This window comes from Dipodomys merriami, unplaced genomic scaffold (assembly GCF_024711535.1).
Source record: "Dipodomys merriami isolate MVZ:Mamm:240054 unplaced genomic scaffold, mDipMer1.0.p SCAF_5, whole genome shotgun sequence".
Taxonomy (NCBI): Eukaryota; Metazoa; Chordata; class Mammalia; order Rodentia; family Heteromyidae; genus Dipodomys; species Dipodomys merriami.
The window spans coordinates 39518113-39545774 of record NW_027206068.1 but is presented as its reverse complement, the minus strand read 5'-3'; the positions used below and the strand labels follow the sequence as shown (position 1 = coordinate 39545774).

The following is a 27662-nucleotide window of genomic DNA, read 5'->3' as shown; positions in this document are numbered from 1 at the left end:
ATGCCTGAACTATTTTTCACTTATCACTATAGCAAAGATGACAGGTATAAACACCATGCCCAGCTATCAGTTCAGAAGGAGCCTCATACAAACTTTTCTGTGCAGGATATCCAGGAACTGTGATCCTCCCGTTCTCAGCCTCCCAAAGTAGCTAGAATTAAATCCACGAGCCACCATTTGCCTAGCTGCTAACATACCTTTCTACACAAGACCAAAGTGGTAACATATGAAAAAAAAATTATTTTCTTCAATATTTTATGATAAAGTAACAACACAGTGGAAGCAATTCAAAGTTGGTTGGAAATAGATCCAAATGATTATTTAATTTTATGTCATTTTCTATTTTTCTCCCTAAAAGTGTGATGATGGCTTCAAATCACTTGCTGTGGTAGACAGTGATAACCAATTTTGTTTTTAAATGTTACTTTTAAATCAGACTAAGCTTGACAAAGCTTATGACTGAATTAATATTGCTTACCACCATCTCCATGTCACTTTGACAAACTAAATGTTTGTCTTGATGACATCTCCCCCTAGGCATATGCTGCCTCCATTAACACCAGTATTATCTTTGTAGCATAAGATGCTTCATTGTTTTCAGAATATTCATAATGTACGGGCATCTCTTTGACCATGACTGATTATTGCTCATAATATTGAGGTTAAAGATCCTTGCACAGATGCTACCCACCATGTCAGGGTCATTATTATTATTATTATTTTCAGAGAACAAAATGTTCTCTTTGAAATAAATATTTAACAACTATCATTCAAATATTAGTTCAAAATGTCACTTTATAAAATGTAACCTAAAAAAAGATTCTGGGATAAATTTTGTAATGGTAACCTTGAGTCACTCAGAGAAATTTTGCAAATATTAAATCCTGTAAGAACATAAAGTCACAATATTCAGGAATCTCATCCACCAAACATTTATTTTATTTTAAAACTTACCTTGGTTGACACCCTATGATAAAAACTATGGATGATTAATACACTCACCCTTGAAAATATTCTGACTGTGCCAAACACATAAAGAATCTGAGGGTTAAAATTCATATGAAGCAGGTACTAGGTCTCAGATAGACTGCCCTTCTAAAGACCTCAGACAATAGCCACCAAGTCAAGTCAACCAAGGCATTTTCCACAGATCCATTCATAAAACACTTACTATGACTGTTCACACAATGATGTGTTACCTTATCAGTAACGATGTGGATCAGCTAGTGAATTCAGAAGAGTTATATAACAGCTTGGGCAAATAAACCAGCACCAGAACTTAGAAAATCATTGATTCCATGCTGCTTCCATGGAAACCAGAATTCTCAACTCTATCAGTCTAGCGCCATCTTTTGATAACATATGTTTGTAATCTATAGATTCTTTTCAGAGGGAGAAAAACAACAGAAAGCCTACAAAGCAAAATAAATAAATAAATAAATAAGTTCATTTTCTTTCATATAAGTCATTTATATATGTATATATACACAATCCACATTTCAAGATGTAAATATTAGTATCTAAGTACACTAGATGATTTAACAATGTAGTAAAATGCTTGTAACTATTTTTAAAGAATAATTCTGAACTTTAAACAAGTAAAAGTAATTTTGTTTCATCTGAGAATCTTCAGCAGTTTTTATTGGATTATTTTGGGGGAAATTTTAAATATATATATATATATATATATACACACACAAACGTACTATTCATAGTCACCACTAGTTCCTACTATTGTATATTAGTGTAAGTGTGTATATAATTCAAATATCACAAGCAGCATTGCTACTAATACTCAGATTTTCCAGATGACAGACATTTCCTTATAAAGTAACCAATAAATCAAAGCAACTTTTGAAAACTCAGAAGCGTTTTCCTGAAAAGTTTAGTATACATTAAAACTGCATATTACAAACACACACACACATACCCACACACACACACACATACACACACACACACACACACACACACACATACACACATACACAGAGTTTGCCTATTTGTTAGGTAAAGCTAAGTGTGGGGCTTGGTAATTACAGATAGACTTTTCATTAACCGAATCTTCCATATGAATAGTCAAAGATTTAACAAAATACACCAATCTTTCATTTGATTGGCTATTCTATACAATAGACATGTCTAGCACCCTTTGTCATCCCACCTACTAAGTACAAATAGCCCGACCAATTCCTTAGAATAACTGTTAGGTTCCACAATGTTCAAAACACCCCATTAGGAGGAAGTGCCTCATACACTCAATAAAACCACCATAACAGTATTGAGTGGGAACAAATACCAAGAGCCAGTGCTAAGCCACTAGTAACAAAGTGATTTTTTTTTTTATGGAGCTTAGAGCTAATGAAGGAATTGACATAAAACACCTACCCAAGGAGTTACATAGTACAAATGCAATGAAAGGAAGTCATAAACTTCTAGTTTCAATACTAGGATGACATTTTACCTCGGGAGTTTGTGGACCAGTAAAATCATTTTCTTTTATTAACTCTGAGTCATATTTGTCAGTTTTTAAATTGTGCTGTAAAGGGAAAATTTAAAAAGTAACTACCAGTTACAATAACTATGGCAACAAGAAAAGAAGGGAATTATATCTGAATTTAAAAAAGAAACAAAACAGGCCATATGCCAGTGGTTCAAACCTGTAATTCTAGTTACTCAGAAGATAAGATCTGAGCATCAATGTTCAAATCCGGCCCAGGAAGAAAAGTTCCTGAGACTCTTTATCTCCAATTAGGTAGCCAAAAGCCAAAAGTGAGCCAAACACATGATGGCTCATATCTGAAACCCTAGCTACTCAGAAGGCTGAGATGTGAGGATCATGGTTCGAAGCCAGTCTGGGCAGCAGAAAAATTCCCGTAAGACATATCTCCAATAAACTACTCATACAAAGCTAGAGTGGTGCTGTGTCTCAAGTGGCAGAGTGCTAGCCTTGAGCAAAAAGGGGCTCAAGGACAAAGCCCAGGCCCAGAGTTAAAGTCCAAAGTGGGCCAAAAAAAAAAAAAAAAAGCTGTAAGTGGAAGTTAGCTAAAACTGTAGAGCACCAGCCTTGAGCAAGGCTAAGGGACAGCACCCAGGCCCTGAATTCAACCCCAGTAGACTGGCGCGCGTGCGCACGCACGCACGCACGCACGCACGCACGCACGCACGCACACACACACACACACACACACACACACACACACAGAAAAACAAAAAACAAGAGGTACTTTTAGCTTGATGAAAAACCTTACCACCTTATTCTTTTATTCTATTGACTCCAGTTGGCAAAAGATTTATGAGAGACACTTGATTTGTTTCCATAGTGTTCCATCCTTGCTTCGAGTGTGGTCTGTGGACTAGGAACATAGTACCACCTGAGAGATTGTGGAAAAAACCCTCATCGGGCCTCAACCCAAATCCAGTGCATCAAAACTTATTTCAACAAAAAGATTTCTATCTACATAAAGTTTGAGAAGGCCTATCCTAGATCATATGAATCCTTCAATGACTAAAACTCATCCACAATCACATGTAAAATTCAGCAATGATCTTTATCACTTGATAACCTAAAGAAGGTAATTGAGAGATCCTGGGGAGAAAAATCAGGGTGCAAGGTGAGCCATAAAGCAGACAAATTGGTACCCTAAAAATCAATGGTGCTGCACAACCACATGACTTTGAAAAGTAATTGGAGAGAAAAAAATCACAGTACAAATCACAAACAAATAACAATTCACAGCTTGGCAGAAAACCTCACATAAAACTGAGTTCCACAGCTTATAGGTGAGCAAATGCATCCAGAGACTGTGCTAAATGCTGAGACTTGTCCTGACTGCTAACAAGTGCTGTAAGACAATGAAAAAGTCTACTGCTGTTTCAGTGACCTAACAAATGCTAGATGTAAATTCATATTTTGGAATGTTTTTTTTCCCCAGAGTTAGAGAGGGCACCTTTCTACACCTGCTCTAACTATGGGCAAGAACATGAGGCACTGACTCTGAACTTCAATATAATATAATAATTCCAGCATGATTCAGTGCCTGATCCACTAGTGAACAGTCGTGCTCTAGATGCTCATTAGAATTAGACTTACATCAACTTTGAGTTTAAAGAAATTATTCGGAGAGATTAACTCAAAATCCTGGAGAATAAATAAAAAATATGTATAGGAGTCAGCCAAATAAAAATGAGGACAGGTAGATTTCCGGCATTATCAACATTTTTAGCTAGTGCCGAGTAAGGGAGTCCTTTCAGAAAGGTACACATGGAGGACCCTGCAGTCACCCTAAAAAGAAACATAGCATTTAATAAAAATGAAGGAAGAGGAAGAGCTGAAAGAAAAACCCAAAGTGCACACACAGGGATGACCAGCTCTCTCACAGTCTAGGAATGTAGGAGGGGAAAAGATAAACAAATTCCATTGACAATAGCCAATAATTTCCTGGAGTAAGCCATTCAAATAACTAACCCTTCCCACCTCTGAGTAAAATGAGGAAAACAAAACCACAATCTTAACACTTGCCTGAGAACAAGAAAGCTGCTTACAACATGGAAAACACAATCAGAGGCCGATTATATTGACTTGTAGAGGCACAACTATAGGTTCCAATTAAGTCACAGTTCTTCCACAGTTCATGGGAAGAACAAAAACAAAGAAAAAAAATCTTCATGAGGGTTAAAAAGTAGACTCCAAAAAATCAGTTTTCAATAGCAAGACCTCCACACATACCAGTGATAAAAGAGCAACCCTAACACTGGAAAATGACGCAGGGTCAAATTTAGCTAAGGAAATAGGACGACAAATTGGAAGTCCAGAAAGTAGCTCAAGCCATCTCCAATCTGGGCAGATTCCTCTCATTCCTGGCGGGGAACAACCTCATCACTTAGGAAATCTGGAACTCTGCCAACACACTGCCTCTGCAGCCTGCTGGGGGATGGGTGAGGAGAGTGGAAAACGTCTGGGCAGCTGGCTTTCATCACAAAGCCTTCTCTCTTAGGAAGGCTTAGACATGGGGCAATGTTTTAAGTGACTGATAGTGCTAAAATACCATATTTTAAAAATAAATGTCCAAGATGTAAAAGCCCAGGAAGTATGTGAATTAAATTTGAGGCAAAGTAGCAAAATATTATATTCTGGTCATTTTTCAATTCCTTTCATGAGCCTTCACTTCACCACATGGTTACAGAAGACAAAGAAACAAATTAACAACTCATTTGTACACAAGTGTGGCAGCCAGGCTAGGGCTGCAATGTATGACACCAAGCAGGTCAGCACTAGCACCCTGACTCCACCCCCTGAAACAGTCGATGCCTTCACTCCCAGATGAAGAAATTTAGACTCAAGAGTGATTTGGTGATTATTCATGGTAACTAAATTCTGGGGCTCACACTTGAACCCATATCTAGTGCTCATTCCTTCTCATCAATACTTCCGGTGGTCACTAGACCTTTTCTTCCGTTTGTAATACTGTCAGAAGTGCCTTGCTTTCTCGTGTTTTCCACAAGAATGGTTGCTAGCCATTTCTCCTGTTTCCCCTCTCCGTCGAATTGTCAATATTCCCACCTTCATTTGAACTGTTGGCTCTTCAGGAATCTAAAAAACACAGCATAGACGTTATGCTTTCTAAACTATATAAAGTTAAGCAGTGGCATCTATAAATCTAGAACGTAAAAATACAGAAGACAGGAAACAAAATGCATGTGTCAAAATGGACAAATTAGTGAACGGTCCCAATTATTTGTCATTTGTTTTATAATACTAAGGAAGTAACTATCATTTTGATATCCACACTACTAGGGTCTCTATATCACATCCTAGAAACCCCTAGTCTGATGCCAAATATAGTATCAGTAAGCCCTGACTTTTTCTAATGACAGGAACGATGAGGAGATACTAAGAGTGCCACAAAGCTGGGTTGCAGACAAATCTGTGCTGTGAGAACAGAAAAAATGAGGCCTGGAGTGTCCACTCTCTCTCTCTCTCTCTCTCTCTCTCTCTCTCTCTCTCTCTCTCTCTCTCTCTCTCTCTCAGCAGAGAGACAGACATAGGGATAGATATATAAGGCCACTACTTCACAACGCACTCAGAAATATTCAGAAAGAAAACATGAAACTGTGTTGTAAACTCTTAATGACATTTTTGCCTGAGTAACCAGCATAAGAAGGGTCCCAGGACCTGTAATGATTAAAAAGAAGAAAGCTATCTGTCACCTCTAAGCCCACATACCTGGTAACTGACCTTTCAGACAAAATGATCACTGGATTTGAAGATGCAGAAGCTGTGTTTTTTAACAACCCATGGAGATTTATTAAAAAAAAAAAAAAAAAACTTCTGATTTATACAAACGGCTGAAAATTCCAGGAAGATGTTATCAATATTACATCTGCCATCCTAAGCAAGTCTTAATGGGATGGTGAAGTGGAGTGTTAATTACTAGACTCTGATCTAGTGTGGGCTGGTAGAAAAGCCACCATAAAATCATTTTAATCCTAGCTACTCAGGAGGCTGAGATCTGAGGATCGCAGTTCAAAGCCAGCCTGGGCAGCAAAGTCCATGAGACTCTTATGTCCAATAAACCACTAGAAAACCAGAAGTGGTGCTGTGGCTCAAGCGGTAGAGCGGTCACCTTGAGCTGAAGAGCACAGGGACAGCATCAAGCCCCACGACCAACCAAAAAAAAAAAAAAAAAAGGAAGACATGATAGATAGGCATAATGCTGTGTTCAGCACTGCCATCAACCTTGGCAAAGAAATACACAGATGGAGAAGAGTACCTCAAAAAGAACAAAATGACTAATGATCTCCAAATATGACCACTGAAACAGCTATGCAGCTACCTGTCTCTTAACAAAAAAGATATCTAATTACTGCACATCATACAGTTTGACTCTACCCACAGAAGAGCACAGAAACGCTCTTTCAGGGCCTGACAGAAATCTTTTTAAGCCAACTGTCAACCAACCTGCACCACTCAGATTTAGATCTATACATGTGCCTCTCTTGGGGGGGTTGGGGGGAAGGGGGAAAACAACACCTGACTTGAAGAACATCTCACAAACTCTAGAAAGAAAAATTTTAAAAAAAGAACAGAAACCTAAAAACCATTAAAATAAAGATTTTTTTAACAGAAGGTAAGAGCTGACAAATGGCATGTGATTATATTAAAATGGAAACTATGAATATTCATCACACAATAGTCATAAGCCAAAGAAATGAAAACCAGAGGGTACAGATGGGGTCAAAGCTCAAAAAGCCTTTGGAAAGAAAGAAGATATAGATATACCGCAGATATAGCTCTGCGGTATAGCAGTTGTCTAGCAAGGACAAGGCCCTGGATTCAAACTAGTAACCATAGCAAAGTTAAAGGAAACTTTTTAAAAGAAAGAAACAAAAGGAGGACTTGAAGCCTCATTTAATACTATTTAAACAAGATCTCTGGGTAGAAACTTTGATCTAAGATAAGATGGAATGATAAAGAAGGAATTTCCTTACACAAGGTAAACAAATAAACTACATAAACTACTCAGAATGACAGGAAGGGCTTTCAGTACAAACAAGGCCCCAGTAGTGTTTGCTTGGGGGTGTTTAAGGAATAAGAAAATATATCTCCCAAAACACTAATAAAGTTAGTATATACTTTCTTACCCTTCCACATCTCCAACTCCCCTAGAGAAGAGACAACCCTGACACAAATCCAATATACTCAGGTAAAATCTGAAGGGGAAAAGCAGACACAAATAGAATTAACCCCAAAATATGGGCTCAGGAATCAACTTTTTTAAAAAATCTAATTACAGAGTACTGCTGGGAAAGCTTACCACACTGAAATTTCTAGAAGTTTCAAGATTAGCACATAATGGCAGTAAGTTTAAGATATGGATACACAAAACACTGGGCAAAAAAAAAAGCACTACCTCACTGGTGACAGTCATTTTTATGTTTTTAAACATGCACAGATTATTCTACATTGCTTTCAAAAATAATAGGAGGAAAAAAAAAAGGTGACAATACTGAATATTACTGGCAGTGCACAACATCTGGTTTGTATTTTTTTTTAACTAAGTAAGAAAGATTCCTTAAGGCAAACAGCACAGAATTTATCATATCTAACTCTCAGTAGGAAAATCAATTTGTTTGCAGCACTTTTTTCTATTTTTTTAATTTATTTTTATTAAGCAATTGTACAGAGGGTTTTCAAGGCATCTTGATCAATGTCATCCCTTTTTTAACTCACCCCCATTTTTCCCTATCCCATCCTTATCTTCAGGTTACAAATAATGTACAGTGTACATTATATATAAAGACTGCATTGCTCACCCTTCCTGTCTCCATTGGAGCACTTTTATTTCATACTAGTTCTTCAATTAGTCCCACGGCCAAGGGCTCCCTAATACACTTTTAGGATAAAACTGCAACAGTGAATTTCGTAATTCAATTATCATTCAAAGCAAGGAACTTTTCAGAGGCCACCAATCCAGCAGGCCTCTCTCAGCTGCTGCTATACTTAGGTCAGGGATCCAATCAGTCACCCTGAATCCAGAAACCTCACCATCCCTGTGATTCTCCACTAGCTGCTTAACTTCTCTGAACTTGTTTTCCTAACTGTAAAAGCAAAAATAATGCCATTCTTAATTGGCAAAATTAAATAATGTATGTAAAGATAAAAATTAAGATTCATTACCATCATGCAGGACTGGTGGATTACCAATGGTATTCTGGAAAAAAAAATAAAGCAAGAGAAGAAAAAGTCCAAATTATACAAACAAACTCAACAATATACTCAAATCCCTCAAAAGTAGTGGCTGTTCTTTCGAGAAGCATGTATTAGTACCTATTAGATATCAGGGACTATGCTAAACAAATGAGATCTGGAGAGAAGTATAAACATTGCCTCTGCCCTAGGGAAGGCTATAGTGCTGTGGGGGGAAACGGAGATGACTTGAAGGATATGAACATCTGTGCCCAGTCAACATGTCTAAAATCTTGATACTCAGTGCCTGTGAGTGGAAAACACTCAGATGGGAAAAATTTCTTAGTTACTCAGCTTGTGCACACCGGACACATGACACTGAGACAAGGGGCTTCCGACAATGAGTATGTCTCAGTAGAAATTCAATAACCTAGAAAGAAAACCCAGTAGAACTAGTACAGCCCACAGAGGCAAAATCCAGATGCAGCAGGAAGGACCAAGACAATCACCTCCTAGCTCTCTAGAAACTGTAGGTGTTCATTATAGATGATGCATGTCAATCTTGTTTCCGTAGGAAGCATTGGTTAATAGTACTCACAGTGGGTCCTCTGGTGGGATGTAAAATCCGACCTACTAAAACCCAGCAGGGACATTCCCACCAATGAATGTCCCTTATTGTCAGATTTGATCAGGATATGGCCACACCACAGCCATGGTTTGGGGGTAGGAAAGAACCAGAGTAACAAGAGGAAGACTAGGTTTGGACTTTACCATATCTGTTTCCGTATCTTTAAAATGAAGGGATCACTAAAAATAGATCACTGGTATCTATGTTAAAGCAAGGCAGGTGCTGTGTGCTTCTGAGACCACAGATGTGAGATTCACAGGGATGACACAAATGTCACATCTACACCACGCTGAGCATGATGGGTACTGGCTGGAGAAAGTGCCTTCTCTCTGCCAAGACCTTTCCAAGGATTAGCAAGTATTTTCTTAGTAAAGGTTACAACAATTTTGTCATGTAGACATGACTATAATTGTACAGGTAAGGACATGGAGATTAAGGAGAAAGTATCACAAAGATTATAAACAGGGAGGAGGGAGACTGAAAATTTGCTGTTCCACTCACACACTCCCCCTTCCCAGCACTGTTTCCAAGTTACCTGCTTAGTACCCCAAATGACAGTAGATATTCCACATAATCATGATCATAAATATTCCTCAAACACTTAGTAGTTAAACACTTTGCCTACAAGCATAAGGTCCTGGGTTCAATCCTCAGTACACACACAAACAAATAACACAAAACCTTACTGTCTCAGGGTTCCAGTGAGTCCACCTACAGGACATATCTGTGGTTTTCATTACAGAAGCATTTATTATGTATGCTTCTAAGAGCAAAGGGAACTCAAATAGAGAATTAATTTTGACATATATTTTAAAGTTCCTCAAAATTGCCTTCAAGACATTAAATATAAGTGGCAGTTCTCTAATGCAATGGGCTTCTGAAACTCATCAACAAACTTACTGGAAGATGCATCAGGAGACCTTTTTATTAATTATCTAGAGAAAATGAAATAATCAACATTTTACATTCATTAAAATTTTTATATTGGAAAAAATACTCATCTGAGACCTAAATGAAAATAACAACTTTCATTTAGAAAGTTACAAGCACCAAGAGAAAACAAAAGTTAAAAAATGAAGAAAAAAAATCCCACAGAGTACTAGAAAGGAAGATATAAAAAATAATTTGCAGATGGCATGATTATACACCTAGTAAACCCCAAGGAAAGCTCTGAAAAGTACTGGAATCAACAGTGTTCAGTAAAAATCCCAAAAGGCAAAGTAAATGTATAAAAATAAATAACCATGGAAACAACGTAAGTTGATTTCCATTCTTAAGTAGCAATTACTTCTTAAAGGATACCTTACTGAAGACAAATTTTCTTTTAAAAGTGTATTATTTAGGCTAACAGAGAAGCAATACTTTATGAAAAGATCTTTATTAAAAACAAAAACAAAAGAATTGAACAACTGGGGACATAGCATGTTCCATCATGGGGCAGGAGGAAGAAACTATAAGCGAAAATGAATATTCACCTTAAAGTATTTTAAAAAATTGTTTTGTGCTAAACTGAAAATCTATTTTTCTAAACTTACATGTATTTTTTTCATCTTTATGTTGTTAATGGCCTGGTGTTATTTTATACTGTAAGATGTTAACACTATCAGAATTGATTTTTTAAAATTTCAAATGTAAATCTTTGAAGTTTCCAGTTTAATCTTTTTTTTTGGGGGGGGGGGTCTGATCGTGGGGCCTGAACTCGGACTGGGCGCTGTCCCTCAGCTTTTCAGCTCAAGGCTAGTGCTCTACCACTTGAGCCACAGCACCACTTCCGGCTTTTTTCTTTCTGCTTATGTGGTGCTGAGGAATTGAACCCAGGGCCTCAGGCATGCAAGGCAAGCACTCTACCACTGAGCCAACTTCCCAGCCCTCCAGTTTAATCTTTAATCAAATGTCCAGTTTTCTTAAGGGAGCTAAGCTTAGGAAGATGATAGTTCAAGGCCAACCCTACTAAATAGTTAGTGAGACTTCAATAAAACAACCAGGCATAGTGGTTCTTGCTGTAATCTCAGCTATATGAGAGTCACAAGCAAGAAGATCGCACTCCCAGGACAGCTCAAGCAAAAAGGTAAGACCATATCTGAAGAAAAGCTAAAAAGGATGTAGGCAGGAAAGTAGCTCATGCGGTACAGCACATGTCTAGCAAGCACAAGGCCCTGAGTTTGAACTTCTAGCATGTCAAAAACTAACAAATGAGCCGGGCGCCGGTAGCTCAGGTCTGTTATCCTCTAACGCAGGAGGCTGAGATCTGAGGATCGAGATTCAAAGGCAACCCTGGCAGGAAAGTCCATGAGAGACTCTTATCCCAATAAACCACTAGAAAACGGGAAGTGGCGCTGTGGCTCAAGCAGTAGAGCTCTCACTTTGAAATGAAGAGCACAGGGACATCACCCAAGCCCAGAGTTCAAGCCCCAGGACGGACCAAAAAAAAAAAAAAGTCCAGTTTTCTTAATCTCTTGCAAATGAGTCAGGCAGATTATTAGAAGTGAGTTTAAAGCACTAGGAATGTTAAATACCATTTGACCAAAATTGAGCAATAGACACAAACAGGAAAAAAAAATGGCTTAGCTTCATTTACCCTCCATGAAAGTATAACTGAAAGTAGAAGAAGCAAATGTCACAACCCGGCTGAGCGCATCACACTAGCCTCCAGCCTCGGCACTTCTGAATGTGAAAACTAGTCTGGGGCTCTCAGGCAAACATAAAATTCCTCCCAAACAAACAGCAGGAAGGGCTGGCAAATACATTAATTTTAAAGTAAATATTAACTTAAAGAGCTTGGTGACCGGAAAACTGATTCTGCTCTCTTGAGATTTTCACTTCCCTGCTCCTGGAAAATGGGAAAAAATAAATAAATAAAAGGCTAATAAGGAACCAATTCTCCTACTTACTGAGTCCTGAGTCCAAATGAAATCACTATGTGTATTTTCCCAACTCACATGTCCTATTTTCCCAACTCAACTGGTGGTGAAAAGCAGAAGACAGAGGAAATGCAGTGCTGTCCACCCCGCACATGCAGGGAGGACTGTGGAGGTACTAAATCTTCCTGCAAGTTGAAGCCATGGGTCTCTTGTTCTATCAAAGACAAGGCAGGGTCCTTTTTCCCAGCCTGTACCAAACATGCACCAAAGTGCTCTGTCTAGCTCCATGGGAGAACAGCACTAAAAGGTCACTGTATTTACTAGACCCAGTACTTGAACTCTGAAAAAAAAATTAGGACAGAGGCCACTCTGTGACTGGCAGCTAAACCATTTGCTACAGATAAGCTACAGCTGTCTGTTTCCACTAAAACCAGACTATGATCCACAAAAATAAAATATATTTTTTCTAAAAAAAGAAGAAAATCCACTGAAAATGGAACCATAGGGAAGAGGAGGAAGAATGGAAGGAAGAAAGCACATCTCTATTTCTTTGCTCTGCCTCTGTATCCACCCTACCAGTTAAAAAGGGGTACAACATCCTCCCCCGTGCTCGATGAGACTCTTACCTTTCTTTCTAAATGTAAATATTAATACATCTGCCTGTTTCATCTATATTTCTAACCTTCACAAAGATTTCGGCTGTCACAATATGAAATAAAGATGAAGGTAGATTCGTTTCATACACACCAACCAATAATCCAAGTGTGTATATTCAGAACTCAAAGAAAAATAATGAATTTATTATCTGGCCCCTGCTGTTCAATATTAACTATCTTGCTTGTTCCATAAAGGCAATTTACACCCACTGTTTCCAGGACATGCCAGCTGAATCACAAACCCACAGCCCTCTCCTTGGGCCTCCCTGGCTCAAAACCAGCCTGTAGTTAACGCAGCTGTCAGTGGACCTCATCAAAGTCAACCCTCCAAGCCTACACTGTCCACAGAGCTCTCACGCCTAACCAGAAATCTGTAGTAAACAAATTCACCACTAAAAGGAAAAAGCTTATACCTCACCAAACAATTCCATCCAATCCCCAAGTACAGATAAAAATGACGATATAAACACAGATTAAAATAACTTTGAAACTGAAATTGAAGATGTAGAGACTCCTTTGATTCCAACTGCATTCTCTTCAACAATGTTTAATTATGTAACATCTTAGCCTTCAGTTTCTTCTCAAGAAAAATGACAGTTCTACTGCAAGGATCTTTTCGGTTCACTTAGTATTGTGCTTTAATAGGAAAGTGCGTTCATTTGCTGGAATTACTGTCAAACACAGTTGTCTCTATTAAACCTGGGTCCTTCCTGGTCTATCTGCATGTGAGGTACCACTTAGTACCTGTGTGGTATTTCTCCCATCTCCTGGGAAACATCCAAGGAAAATTTTGCACACATACAATCTGAAGGCAGAGAGATGAGGTCGGAATCCTGGATAACCACTTTCTAGCAGTGGACTCCATGCAAGTTCCAACTTCAATGAGCTCAGTGATTCAATGAGGCTGGGCTAGCTTTTTGTTGTATTTCCTCCTCTGGATGTTGTATCCCAAGCAGAGGATCTTCTATCTACAAAGCTGATGTCTTAGAAAGCTAAAAGCATACTATTCCTACAAAAGATTGTGTTTCACTTTAACACAACAATTTTATTTTAAGCTTTTTAATATATGTTTTTGAAACTAACACTATTTCTTAGTAGCAAATACTAAAATCGTTCAGTGAAAAGTACATAATGTGGTAAAAAGGAAAAGTTCCAAAACTGAGAAATGTCCATGGTAAGATTAATAAGCCTGACTATGTTGCATGAAAAAAAGATATTCAAATGGAAGAAAATGTATATATATATATATATGGATATATATATATGGATATAATATGGGAAATAAAGGGAATGCTGAAGATAGTGAATTGGCAAAAACTGTGGTCATGCAATTCATTTCAGCCACATGGATTACAATTTTTTAATCTTCTCAAACAATAATATACACTGTACCACTTCCAATGTGTCTAGCAAAGTATTTTTTTTTTTTTGGTCCGGTTGTGGGGCCTGAACTCTGGGCCTGGGCACTGTCCCTCAGCTCCTCAGCTCAAGGCTAGAGCTCTACCACTTGAGCCACAGCGCCACTTCCGGCTTTTTTATTTTTGCTTATGTGGTGCTGAGGAATCAAACCCAGGGCCTCATGCATGCAAGGCAAGCGCTCTACCACTGAGCCACCTTCCCAGCCCTAGCAAAGTATATATTTATTTTTTCAAAGTAAAGTACTTTTTCATTCACATGAGGCAAGCACATTTACTTAAAGTGATGCAAACCTCTTGGGGAAAGTTCTAAACTCAATTAAGGCATCTAGGAACAGGCCATATGTTACCAAGCCTTGTGCACACCTGAACCCCAATATCTAATGGACCAATGATCCTCATTTATAAGATTAAAAGTCTGCCTTTTAAGAGAAGAGAAGTGGTGCAAGACATTTTTCATCATATTACTTGAAAACAATATAAAGAGAGCGACAGAGCTGAAGATTTAAAATAAATGAGTACCTACACAACAAAAGAATTTGTAATTCATGACTTGAATGACTAGTACTAACATACAATTCTGTCCCATTCATCTTATTCCTTATTTATCATCAATCCTTTTAAACTAATGAAAAATGTTTTAATTTTAAAAAATATCCATAGTAATTAATTTTAGCTGCTATAAAATTGAGTACTTATCCCTTGCTTTGGTAAAACAAGAAAAACAATTTGGTGTCATTGTCTCAATTTTTCTGTATATGGGATATTAACCTAATATTAATAAATGCACAATCAATACTAAGAAGACTATAGTTTCTAAAAAAAATCAGAAAGATCTGAAATCAGACATTTTGATTTCAGAATAATGATATCAGGTGACTATACCAATATTCACCTCAATCCTTTCTAAAAGCTCAGTGACAGATACTTTTAAGGTATGGGTCTCAATCATTTTATCAGCCAATGACACTTAAGGGAAAGAGCATATTCCCCACATCCACCCTGCTTCAACGTAGCAGTGTATCATATATCAGTAGTACTGTACAAGCGTGCAACTTTTGGCCAGGGGAAGTGGTAGAGCCTGCACCCCAAATCTCCAGGGACTAAGCCGGTTCCCAACCTCTACCTCCACCACAATGCCTCACTGCTTTATAATATGGGTGCAGTCTTCTCTTCTGAACCATTTAAAATAAAACAAATAATGCTCAAAGATAACTACGTGACGGCGAGAAGCCTGGCCTTAAAGTAAGCAATGGTCTAAAGAAACATATTTCCAGTTGCTTCCACCAAGCCATGTCAGGAGTAATGATTTCACACTTGGCGCATTCCCACAGGCAAACTCTGGAAAATGCCACATGCTACTAATCTAAATAAATGCACCTCTGCCTCTTTCTTTCTCATTCCAGAGATTCATCAAAACACAACTGAGAGACTGACATCAATCTGTTCTTTTTCTTTTTTCAGCATTTCTACTTATTGGAACACTGTTGACATGCAACATGTTTGAAGTCTGACAGACTAAAAAGATGCTCTGGAAACTCTGAATACAAAGAAACCTTACAAATATCACACTTTACTGAACCCAAGAAAACACAAATAACACAAATATTTGGAGACTTGAGACTTCTTTGCTTCTCTCTCCAATATTAAATCTCATGCAATACTTACACGTATGATTTGTAAGGTCTGAAAAAAGTCAATAAAAAGTCAAATATGTACTTTCCTGGCACAAATCAGTCTTCCTAGGTATACATTTCTAAACAGTTATTTTTTTCCTATTTTAACTACTGGTCATAAAAACTTTTAAGTATTTTTTTAAACATCACTTTCCCTTACATAGGAAATTTAAAGTTTAACTATTGAAAAGACAAAAAGAAAACTAGTGATCTCATCACTACAAATTAAACATTTCATACTATACTATAGGAAACTGTAATTAATAGTAGTGCCAGAGTCTCACATCATTAAAAAAAAAAACTAAGCCAATCTCCAGGCTTCTATGCTCAAAAATACAATTAATGAAAGTTAATAACGTTATTAAGAGAATAACATATTTAACTAAATATAAGAGAACGACATATTTAACTAAGTAACAAATTGAAAGAATAACCAGGAACTTTATATATTACAAATAAAATAGACTCAGAAGGAGAAAGCATTGCTTCTTTAAATGGTGATAGAGCTCTCAAGAAATTTTAGAACACTGAGTGCCCTACAGATACTAAGTTGAAAATTTGAGAACAAACTGCTGACTCCAATATTGTTTTAATCATGCCATTTACAAATTTTATGACACAAAATAAGAGGTAGATTTGTTTAAACAAACAATTATCAAGGGTAGACCTCAGAGTCTAGTCCTTAGAAAACCTTGCTCATGCTATTATCCCTGCAGCTTAGCCGATTTCAATTATCATTATGACTACTAGTATGAGGACCATCTCAGCCACAGGCAAGTAATTTAAGGATTATAAATCGATGTCTCATATTCCCATCAAAAGAACTGGGCATAATATAGTGCCTGTAGCTGGACCCACTTTGGATATGTTGAAAGAAAATCCTAAATATCAACTGCACAAAAAGAAACCTATCCTAAGTTACGTCCGTTTTCCATAAATGAATTTAAACATGTAAATGAAGGCATCACTCCCAAGGAAGCACTCACCCCCTTACAAGAAAGACTTCCTGCAGCTTGATGAGCTTGCCTTCCAGATGCTGGGTGCTTTCAATATAATAGGGCATAACTCAGGCTTTCAAGTTCTGTAACTCTCTCCCTTTGGGGAATGAGGAACATGAAAGTGACTAATTCTCCAAAATGTCATCCATTGTGCATTTTGTGACATGTACTTCCTCTCTGACTCTTCACAACACTACCCAGACGTTCTAACCACTGTCTGGGACTAGACAAAATTACAGTAATTATATCTACCATAATTAAGAAGAGGGTAAATCTGATCAAACATTTATACAAAGAAAAGGCCAAAACACAGACAGTTTTAAGTATCTGAAAATCTAAACTAAATTTCCAATGAGAGAAATAAGGAGGAAGTGAGATAGGTTCTTTTTCAAACGATTCAAAAATGTTGAATTTGAAATATGATGATGTGCTGGATTTCTTCCATAATCAAAGAAGACTGAAGATTTCTGAGAGAAAGGTTCACCACATCTAATGTTGGCAGACATGACCAACAGGAAAACATAACAGGATATAGGTGATGAGAAATCTTCCAGTAAGAGAGATTGGTGAACCTCTGCCCAGGTCCAACACTGAGAGACAACATCTATTAGCCAACCTGTAAATGACTTAACATTGACCTCTGTGAGTTTGACCAGATCTAGATTCAGGTAGAAAGCACATCCACAATCTGACACAAAACAGGCATAAATGACACTTGATACATATACATCTTTGGGTGGCTTTTTTCCCTTCGGTTTTGTTTTTAGACAGAAAGCTTGCTGTGTAGCCCAAGCTTGGCTTGCACTTGTGATCTTCCTGCCTCAACCTCCCAAGTGCAAGGGACCACAGGTGTGTCCCACCACATATGGATAGATGCATGAATTTCAGTAGGGAGTATTATGACAAGAAAGATATTTTGGGAAGACTGCAGTACAGGAATGAGACACAGAGATGGCTGTCAACGAGTAAAGACGAGGAGCAGCAAGACCAAGGAAGAGTCTACAGAGATAAGAGATATAAAACTGTTATCTCTAAACTGGACGTGGTACCTGCTGACCTGATAATGCAGGCACTAAAATAAAAGATAACTGATACAACTGATAAAGTAGATAGGAAGTCGATCATGAAAGACCTTGAAAGCCAAGCCCAGAGACTGGGCTTGAGATTCTGGCTCACCAGGGACCTTTCAAGTAGGAAACAGTAGAAAAACACAATGTGCATTTCAGATCCATTACTCTGTTGGGAAGCAAGCAGTAGACACAGGGAAGCCAGCTGGAAGACTACTAAGTGTAGGCAAGAGATGATGAGACTGCATATTCAAGTTAGTAGTGGGAATGGGGATAACATCAGGAGCAAGGCACAGGCCAGTGCCTGGGTGTGGGATTTGGAGAATTTAGGATGGTATCAGGTTTCTGCCTCGGAAACTATATGGCTAGGAGAGCCAATTGCCTAGTTAAGGGGTAGTCTGAGTAACAGAGGAATTAGTAATAGTTGAGGTGAACAAACCCAGATGACAGCCTCTGTGAGCAGAAGCATCAGCTGGACATCTGGGTGTGTGGAGTTCACAGTGGATAGCTGAGTCAGCCATATTGATTTGAGCATAAAAGGAGTGTCCAAAAGTGAGGGAGGGACAGGTGACCCAGTCAGGAAAAGCATTGAAAAAAACCAAGTGATCACACAGATCAGAAAGCCACAGTTATGACGTCTGGGGAAATGTACAGAAGAATGATCAGACTGAAAATAAAAAGGAGGAAGAAAAAAATAAGAAAGAAGGAATGAATTACACCCACAAAGTAGAAAGGAAAGCCTCAAATAGGAGAAAGAAAACATCCTCCGCTGAAATCGGCAGGAGGCAGGTGAGCTGACTGCGCTCCCCTGAAACTGGCAGGGGATGGTGGGCTGACACTGGGAAAGGGACATGTATCAGGCAGGCAGTTAACACATGATAGTTGAAATTTACACTTGATGGGCTGAATTTTGTTCACTAAAAAGTCACTTGTCACCAGGTACCAGTGGCTCACACCTGTAATCCTAGTTACTCAGGAGGCTGAGATCTGAAGATCATGGTTCAAAGTCAGCCCAGGCAGGAAACTACATGGAACTCCAATAAACTACTCAAAAAAAGCTGGAAATGATGCTGTGGCTCAAGTGATAGAGTGTTCACCTTAAGCAAAAGAAGCTCAGGGACATCGGCCAGACCCAGAGTTCAAGTCCCTTTACCAGAAAAAAAAAATACACCTCATGATCTAATTTAGGGTAAAAAAAAAGAGAGAGAGAGAGAGATTATTCCAGCTGTAATTAGTTAAATAAAGAGCAGGCCAAACTGTGGTAGGGTTTGCCTCTGAGACTCTTAATCTGAGTAATCAGGAGAAATCAGAATCAGCAGTTACAGGCCAGCCAAGGTTACCTAAAGAGACACTTGACAACTAAGTAACTTTGAGTAAACAGACATACATTGAGGAGAAATGACAAAAAAAGACACATGGGAAAAAGAGCCATCTACAAGCAACGAAGGGGTGCCTACAACAGATACTTCCCTCATAGAAAGCAGAAGACCTAACTTTTCCCACACTTTGATGAGACTTCAGGTCTCCAGAACTATGATATCATCTCCAGCCTTAGCTGAAGAGAGCAGAGAAGGGTTCAACAGAAAATGGGCCAGGGGGACAGAGGTAGGAGTGCAAGGCTGGCGATAATAAACGTATTTGAAGAGGGATTTCCTCAAGCAGCTTCTGGCAGCTATTTGGTAAGCAAGAAAAAGATTGGCAGGTCAAAATCCCAGACAGGAAGAGTAGATTACAAAAAATACAATGGAGGCCACTGAGGCTGCACCCAAGAAAGCGAGTGAACACAGGGGCACACAAAGGAGGGTGTGGATGTGGACTGGGTTGTGGGCTGGATGAGTGAGATGGGGCAGGCCTACAAGGGGCCAGGGCTAAGAAGAAGCCAGCAGAGATAAAGAAAGTAAAACAGGAGTGAGCGAGCTAAGAAAGACTGAGATTCAGTACTTTAAATTTCTGACTGTCTCAGAAAAATGATCCATTTTCCACAGAAATGGAGAAACTCTGAACCTGGACAGCTGTGTTCAGTGCATACATTATCCATATAGACTTTGAGAATGCCCATGACAATGGCAGGGCGAAGAAAAGACTGAATCAGCTTCCGTTGATCTTAGTAAATGGAAAGCAATAGACAAGAATAGCCCCCATATGATCTCTTGTGTGTCTGCTGGCCTCTGGTTCTCATAGAAAATCACTTTTGCATTTATCATCACAAGTATTATACCTCTGCACATACTAGAGGAACATGAAGTAGAAGCTACGATCAATGTACACTATCTCTATCTCCAAAATTAGTATATTAAACATGTAAGTGGGTAATATAAGAAATGTGTTTAGACCACTCGCATATCAGTTATAGACTTTGTTAAAATGTATTTTATATACATTGTACAATGAATCCTTGGATTCATAGGTAAAAATAGGTAGAAAAAGGACAAAGTAAGAAGTATTGGCTATATCTTCTGTTTCACAAACCTCAGTAACTGAAGAGAGGAAAATATAATTAGAAATAATTAACTTTTCAACCACTTGGAAAGTAGTATGGAAGTTCCTCAAAAGACTCCACATAGAGCTCCTCTATGACCCAGCAATCCCACTTCTGGGAATTTACCCAAACGATCACAAACAAGATCATACTAAAGCTACCAGCACAACTATGTTTATTGCAGCATTATTTACGATAGCTAAGATATGGAACCAATCCAGATGCCCTTCAGTAGATGAATGGATCAAGAAAATGTGGTATATATACACAATGGAATTCTATGCCTCCATCAGAAAGAACAACATTGCCCCATTTGTTAGGAAATGTAAAGACTTGGAAAAAAATATATTAAGTGAAGTAAGCCAGGCCCAAAGAAACATAGGTCCCATGGTTTCCCTTATTTGCAATAACTAGTGTATGTCTGAGACAAACAGAAACTGTCAGACAAGTTGATGTTAGGTAAAATGAACCCCAAGATATGACTCAAATGTTTTTTTTCTTTCTTGAGATTGTTTCCAGCATATTTATAAAATGATTTCTTTGTTGCTTTGAATGTACCTCCCCCAGGGTATAAGCTCTGCTTTCACTGTATGTGATGTTGATATAATTTGTGGAGGGGAAGGGAAAAAACAAACTGTTTAAATAGGGCTACAGGTGGACCCATTACAACAGGGGGTGTACAAGACGTTATGTCAAAAAATGAACTTTACAACTTTGGCAGGGTAGGGTGTGGGGGTGGGGGTAGGAGGTGGAGAGGGGAAGGGATGGTGTGGGGAAACAAAGGAGGAGGCTACAATGCTTGATAAGAAATGTACTCACTATCTTGCCCATGTAATTGTAACCCCTCTGTATGGTATTTTCACAATAATAATTTTTTAAAAAATAATTAACTTTTTTGTTGTTGTCAATTGTGGGGCTTGAACTCAGGACCTGGGCGCAGTCCCTGAACCTCTTTGTGCTCAAGGCTAGTACTCTACTACTTGAGCCATAGCACCACTTCCATTTTTTGAGTGGTACATTGGAGATAATCTCATAGGGACTTTTGTGCTCTGGCTGGCTTTGAACCTCAATTCTCAGATCTCGATCTCCTTAGTACCTAGGATTACATGCATGAGCCACCATTGCCTGGCATAATTAGCTATTTTCATAAATAAATATGTGCTTGATTCTCTACATTATGTACCATAAACAAATGAAACTCTTGACAACGCAAAAAATTAATTCAATCATTAAAATTTTTGTGCTTCCCATCAGTATAACTTGTGGAGGAGATGGGGAAAAACCAATTGTTTAAGGATACAGGTGGACCTGTTGCAACAATGAGAAGTACAAGTTGTCAGGTCCAAAACGAGCTTTACAAAGTTGGTGGGGGGGGGGGGGGAAGGGAGGGGAAGGAGAAGGATTGGGATTGGGGGGGAGGGGGGAGGCTGGGAAGGGATGTCAAGGGTAAACAAAGGAGGAGGCTGCAATGCTTGGTAAGAAATGTATGCATTATCCTGCCCATGTAATTGTAACCCCTCTGTACAGTATGTTCACAAATAAAATTTAAAAAAAATAAGCTGAATCCTGTCAACATTTTGTCTGGCTCTTCATCCAAGCCTGTTTTAATACAGGCATGAAGAACTATACAATGTAACCTTTTAATTTACTCAAGAACAATTCATAAATCACTATTGTTTTAGATATTTCTGTTTCTGTGCAGAAACAGAAGCTTTTGTCTCCAAAGTTATAAAAGTTATATGATTAATCCATCCAGGTGAAAAGTATAGATTGAGACCACAGAACATCAATCTTCTAACATTTTAGTCAGGGCCCAAAGATACAAGGAATGAAAAGGGAAAATGATTATCATTAAAATGTCTTCTCTCTGACTCTGTTAGGCTTCAGCAAAATTCCCTATCATTTGCCTTTCATATATAAATTCTTTTTTTCCAAACTCAATACTTTATTTACAAACTGTTCACATGCGCGCGCGCGCGCACACACACACACACACACACACACACACACACACACACACACACACACACACACACACAGCCTTCTGTACAAGAAGCATTAATACAGTTCCTGAACACAACTGCAAGCTGTTTTGAAAATTAGCACTCAAAGTTTTTTAAGTAAATCATTAAATGTATATTTTTCCCATCTGTTCATGATCAAATATTTACATACACTCTGAAGGAATCCTCTTCACGAGTGGGGGAGTAGCAACTCTTCCCCAGCTCTGGAACCCTCTAGAGGAGGCCACTCCTTAAGATAAGGAACTTCCAGCTCATAAACAGAGAGTAATAAGAGGGCTGCCACATATTGCTGCATAGCTAGGAAACTGACACAGTCCTCAAGTTTCAAGACTCCAAGTTTGAATGTATTCTAAGAGACTATAGAGATCCCCAACTCCAGGAGAATAAAAGTTGAAAATCACACATTTCAGAGAACTTCTACTGCTATAATCTGAAAATGGTCAGATACACTCAGTGGTAGCACAAACCTGTAAGCCCAGCTTTTGACAGACAAGAGACAAGAGTCTCAAGACTTTGAAGCCAGCCCCCCTGCCACACACACATACATACAGAGGAGAGAGATGGAGAAAGCAACTCAGTTACTTGCTATTTATATAAACATATATCCAGTGTGCTTCTCTGATAAAATAAAATAGTAATTTTACATGGGTAATCATGTTGCTTAGAATTCTACACTTAGAATTAGAAAGTGACAATGCAAGAGAAATACTCATAAGACACAGGGTTGGAAACAAACTTTACAGCTTCAGGGGGAGGGAGGGAAGTGGGGGGAGGGAAAGTGGGAGAAAATGAGGGAGAAGGCAACAGTGTTTGACAAGAAATGTACTCATTACTTATGTAACTGTAACCCCTCTGTACATCACCCTTACAATAAGATAAAATTTAAAAAAAAATAGAAAGTGACAAGAAGATCACAGCCCAACTGATTCATTTGACAAATGAAAAAGCTGGGATTTAGTTAAATAACTAAATACTAAATAGCTACAAGTGCCAAATAAGAACCGAGACCACCCGACACCTATGGCACCTGGTTCATCAGTCTTTACCTTTATAATTCAAATATAATCACGTCCTCACAGTCATACAAGTGGTTAATTTTATAAATTTTTATACACAAAGGTTTATATAGAATTCTAGAGGAATCGGTGAAATTAACTTTCCTCACAGCCCTAATTCTTAATTTCTCATTGACTCCTCCCATCCTCCTTGTAGCCCTACCAACTATGAAACATGGATGTCTGAGTTAGGGCATCCATGATGACTGAATGATTAATTGATGATTATGGTGGTGGTGGTGGTGAAGATAGTGATGCTGATGATGATGATGATGATGACGACAATGATAAAAATGAATACCAATTATAAAAACACCTACTACGTGTCAGTTATTACTCTGGAAATTTTTCAACTACCTTAAGAGTAAAGAGGTATTATTACCTCTACTTTAAGAAACCTGTGAAATAAGTACTCAATTGTTGATCATGGAGTAGCTGCCTAAGGTTTGTCCCCTGCCAGGCCTTCATTACTACTACTTCACAGGTCCTGACTCTGGGTTTTTCCTTGACTAGCCAGAAATTACTAGCCAGAAATCCTCTTGGTCTTAAGCTCTTCATCTGGGAATTGAGAGAGTGGGGAAATGATGGTTTCCACCAGTTCTTTTAGGTTTCTCATTCTGTGATTTACTGTTTTGTGGTATTTAACCATTACAATGTGTACAAAAGAAGGAAAACACCGTAAGAGCTAAGGATGATTTTGCTCAAAATAACAAAATCCAGGCATCTAACTGTGCTAAAGTTTCAGAATGAAATAAGAATAAAGGAGCAGTAAAAAGCTTCATAATCTTTTTCCTTTATTTACTCTTAATTCTATCTGGATTCTAGCCCTAGGTGTTTTGCTTATTTGTGTAAGCTTCGCATATAGCAATATCACAGAATAACACACATAAAAGTGTGTTTTAATTCCTAATGATGATTAGGAGAAGTTTGTAAAAACATGGGAAGACAATATGCTGGGGCCTAAAAGGCAAAAGCAGGGTGAAATCACAAGCTACGGCTGCAAAACACGGGAAAAGAAACTAAGACTATTTATCAGTGGTTGTAGCTGGATAATGGGATTTACAATTTTTTTCTGTTTTGTTTGTTTTTTGTTTTGTTTTGTTTTTTACTTTTCTCTTCTTATTAAAAAAAAAAGCTTAAGTTACCTCCATAATTAGAGAGAAGACCTATCCTTATAAAGAAAGGGTACCCTGATATTCTCACACTGATTTCTTCAAAAAAGAAAGGAAATACTCTCCTGAAAATATCTAACAACTTGGTGGAAATTCCAGAAATACAGGTTTGGAGGAAAACATCATTATTTCCTAGTATGGATGGTTAATAAAAGAATTCTATTGTTTCTGGTCTAGAATAATTAAGATTTAGAAACTATTGCAGGAACACTGGCCAGGGGAACTGCTTTGGAGTCCCGGGCCACTGCTTTGTAGAGCTCAGCCCAGGAAGAAAAGAACAGGTGCTGCCCATGAGGCAGCAGACCGTGACAGCCAAATGATGCTGGCCCCTTCCAGAAATCCCAGCCCACAGCAGGTTCTCCCCAGTGGACCTGCCAAGCACCAGGGACAGGCACAGGCAAAGAGGACATTCCATGAGCAAGTCCACCCTCACGTCACCAAAGCACTGCAGCAGGAGGAGGAAAGGAAGTTCAAATTAAAGAGACAACAAGAGTGCAAACAAATCAACCAAACCAAAGGTATGCCTTCTACAGGCTGTGGGGTCGCGTTCTGTGGAGACACCTCTCTGCTCAAGCATGAACACATTCATTGCGCATACGTGTAGCCTGTCTACAACACATGTAGATAACTACTGCTTTGTGTGGTTACAGTGAAACACTTCACTCTCTAGCACTCTGAAGACAGCAACAAAAGGCCAGGCAATAGAACAATCTATAAATCAGATTCAGAATGCTGTTAATTACACATGAACCCTCTGTCTCATTTACACTGTTCTGTTGTTTGCTTGTTTGGTTTTAACAAGACTTTATAGCAAGTAGATAAAGACAGAGGAGAACTAGAACAAGAAATGGCAGCTAATCCTTTGGGAAGGTTTGAGATAATACATGTTGCCAACTTCATATCACACGTTGACTCTGTTCAGGACTTTTACCAACAGCTCATGACTTGCCCTCAGCTTGCTTCTCAAGCACCACCATGACCACTGAGGAGCAGCAACACAGCCAACCCAATGCCACCACTACTGATGTTTAGCCAGGCTTCTTATGATCACCAAAAAACTCATTTGAGAAACTGTTTAAAATGTGAAAGTAATATAATATAGCTAAACAAATATTATCTCCATTTGTTCCTTAAGGCATGTTTTCCTGTTTCTAAGTGCAAAGTTGGAACCAACTGGCTTTTCATGACAGTAATTAAATACATCTAACGTTAGATAAAGAAATGTAGCCTACCTCATCAAAGGTGGTGTCGTCTTTCTTCAACGCTGTAAAATAAAAGGGAAAGGACAGAGTTATTGTAAAACATCCCAAAAGAGACCAAGTACCCACATTCTAGAAAACAAGGGTGGGGGAAGAAAGAGAGAAGAAGCAGTGTGGTGTTTTCATTTCAGATCCCAACTGGAAAATAACAACATTGTGATACAAATACGTAAACTGTAAATGAGAGAGAGAATTGCACAGCATGCATCTTTGGATTTTTCATAAATATGCAAATGGAACTGTCCTCCCAAATTGAGCAGGGTGCATATCTTTCTCCTTTCTCTTTTGCTGAACATGTTTTAATGAAAATATAAAAGTAGCACAAAGTAATCTTAAAGAAATTTCCACTCAAACTCCAGACTTTTGAGCACATATCATCTCTCAAACCAATCAAGATTGCATCCTTTCTACATAGTGACCTAAATCTCTTCATCCTAGAAGGAGTTTAAGTGGAGTGATTATAAGACCAAAATAGGGGCTGGGAAGGTGGCTCAGTGGTAGAGCGCTTGCCTTGCATGCCTGAGACCTTGGGTTCGATTCCTCACCACCACATAAGCAAAAAGAAAAACCCGGAAGTGGTACTGTGGCTCAAGTGGTAGAGCGCTAGCCTTGAGCTGAAGAGCTGAGGGACAGCGCCCAGGCCCAGAGTTCAGGCCCCACGACCAGACCAAAAAAATAAAAAAAAAAAAGACCAAAATAGTAAAATGAACAGTGCAGAAAGAAATATAATTCAGCTGGATACTGGTGGCTCACACCCTTAATCCTACTCAGGAAACTGAGATTTGAGAATTGTTGTTCAAAGCCAGCCCCAGCAGGAAAGTCGGTAAGACTTTTTTTTTTTTTGCCAGTCCTAGCACTTAAACTCAGGGCCTGGGCACAGTGCCACTTCCAGCTTTTTCTGTTTATGTGGTACTGAGGAATCGAACCCAGGGCTTTATGCATGCTAAGCAAGCACTCTACCACTAAGCCACATTCCCAGCTGTCTCTGAGACTCTTATCTCTCATGTAACCAGCAAAAAGCCAGAAGTGGAACTGTGGCTCCAATGACAGAACATTAGCCTTGAGCAAAACATCTCAGGGACAGCATCCAGGCCCTGAATTCAAGCCCAAGTATGGGCACAAGAAAAAGAAGAAAGAAAAGAAAACGGAAAGAGAGAGAGAGGCAGGAAGGCAGGAAGGCAGGGAGGCAGGGAGGGAAGGGAAGACAGGAAAGAAGGAGGGAGGGAGGGAGGAAGAGAGGGAGGGGGGTTGAGGGAGGGAGGGAGGGAGGGAGGAATAAATATAATCCTAACATTTTGCCAAAATAAATTTTACAGCAAAGTGTTTCCAAAGAAAAAATATAAATATTATATAGGAAAAAAAATTTAAATTATTTTCCTCTTGGCAGCGTTAAGAGTTTGAACTCAGGTCTTCATGCTTGGTAAACTAGGATTCTACCATCTGAACTATACTCTGAACCCTCAAAATTTAAATATGCATAGTTTTAGAACTAGAATTTTATTTCTCTGGCAGAGGTGGGGAACCTTTTCTTCCCAAGGACCATTTGGCCTCTGATTTCACCTGATATCGATGTTTATGTTGCTATGAAGAAAGCTCCTAGATTTATTAAATTTTGAGTCCTGCCTGTGGTTTCCGTGACAGGGCCAGACCAAATAATTTTGAGGGCTTTCTATAGCCCACAGG

General features: G+C 38.7%; 1 protein-coding gene across 3 annotated transcripts in view; it reads right to left on the bottom strand.

Moving 5' to 3' along the window:
* Positions 1–27662, bottom strand: part of Cdk14 (cyclin dependent kinase 14) — a 558419-nt gene that overhangs the window by 523763 nt on the left and 6994 nt on the right. The window contains exon 2 of one of the 3 annotated variants that reach the window (XM_069996437.1): positions 25953–25984. In XM_069996437.1, the coding sequence (XP_069852538.1) occupies positions 25953–25984 (32 nt within the window). The other 2 variants (XM_069996440.1, XM_069996441.1) reach the window with 2 other exon arrangements.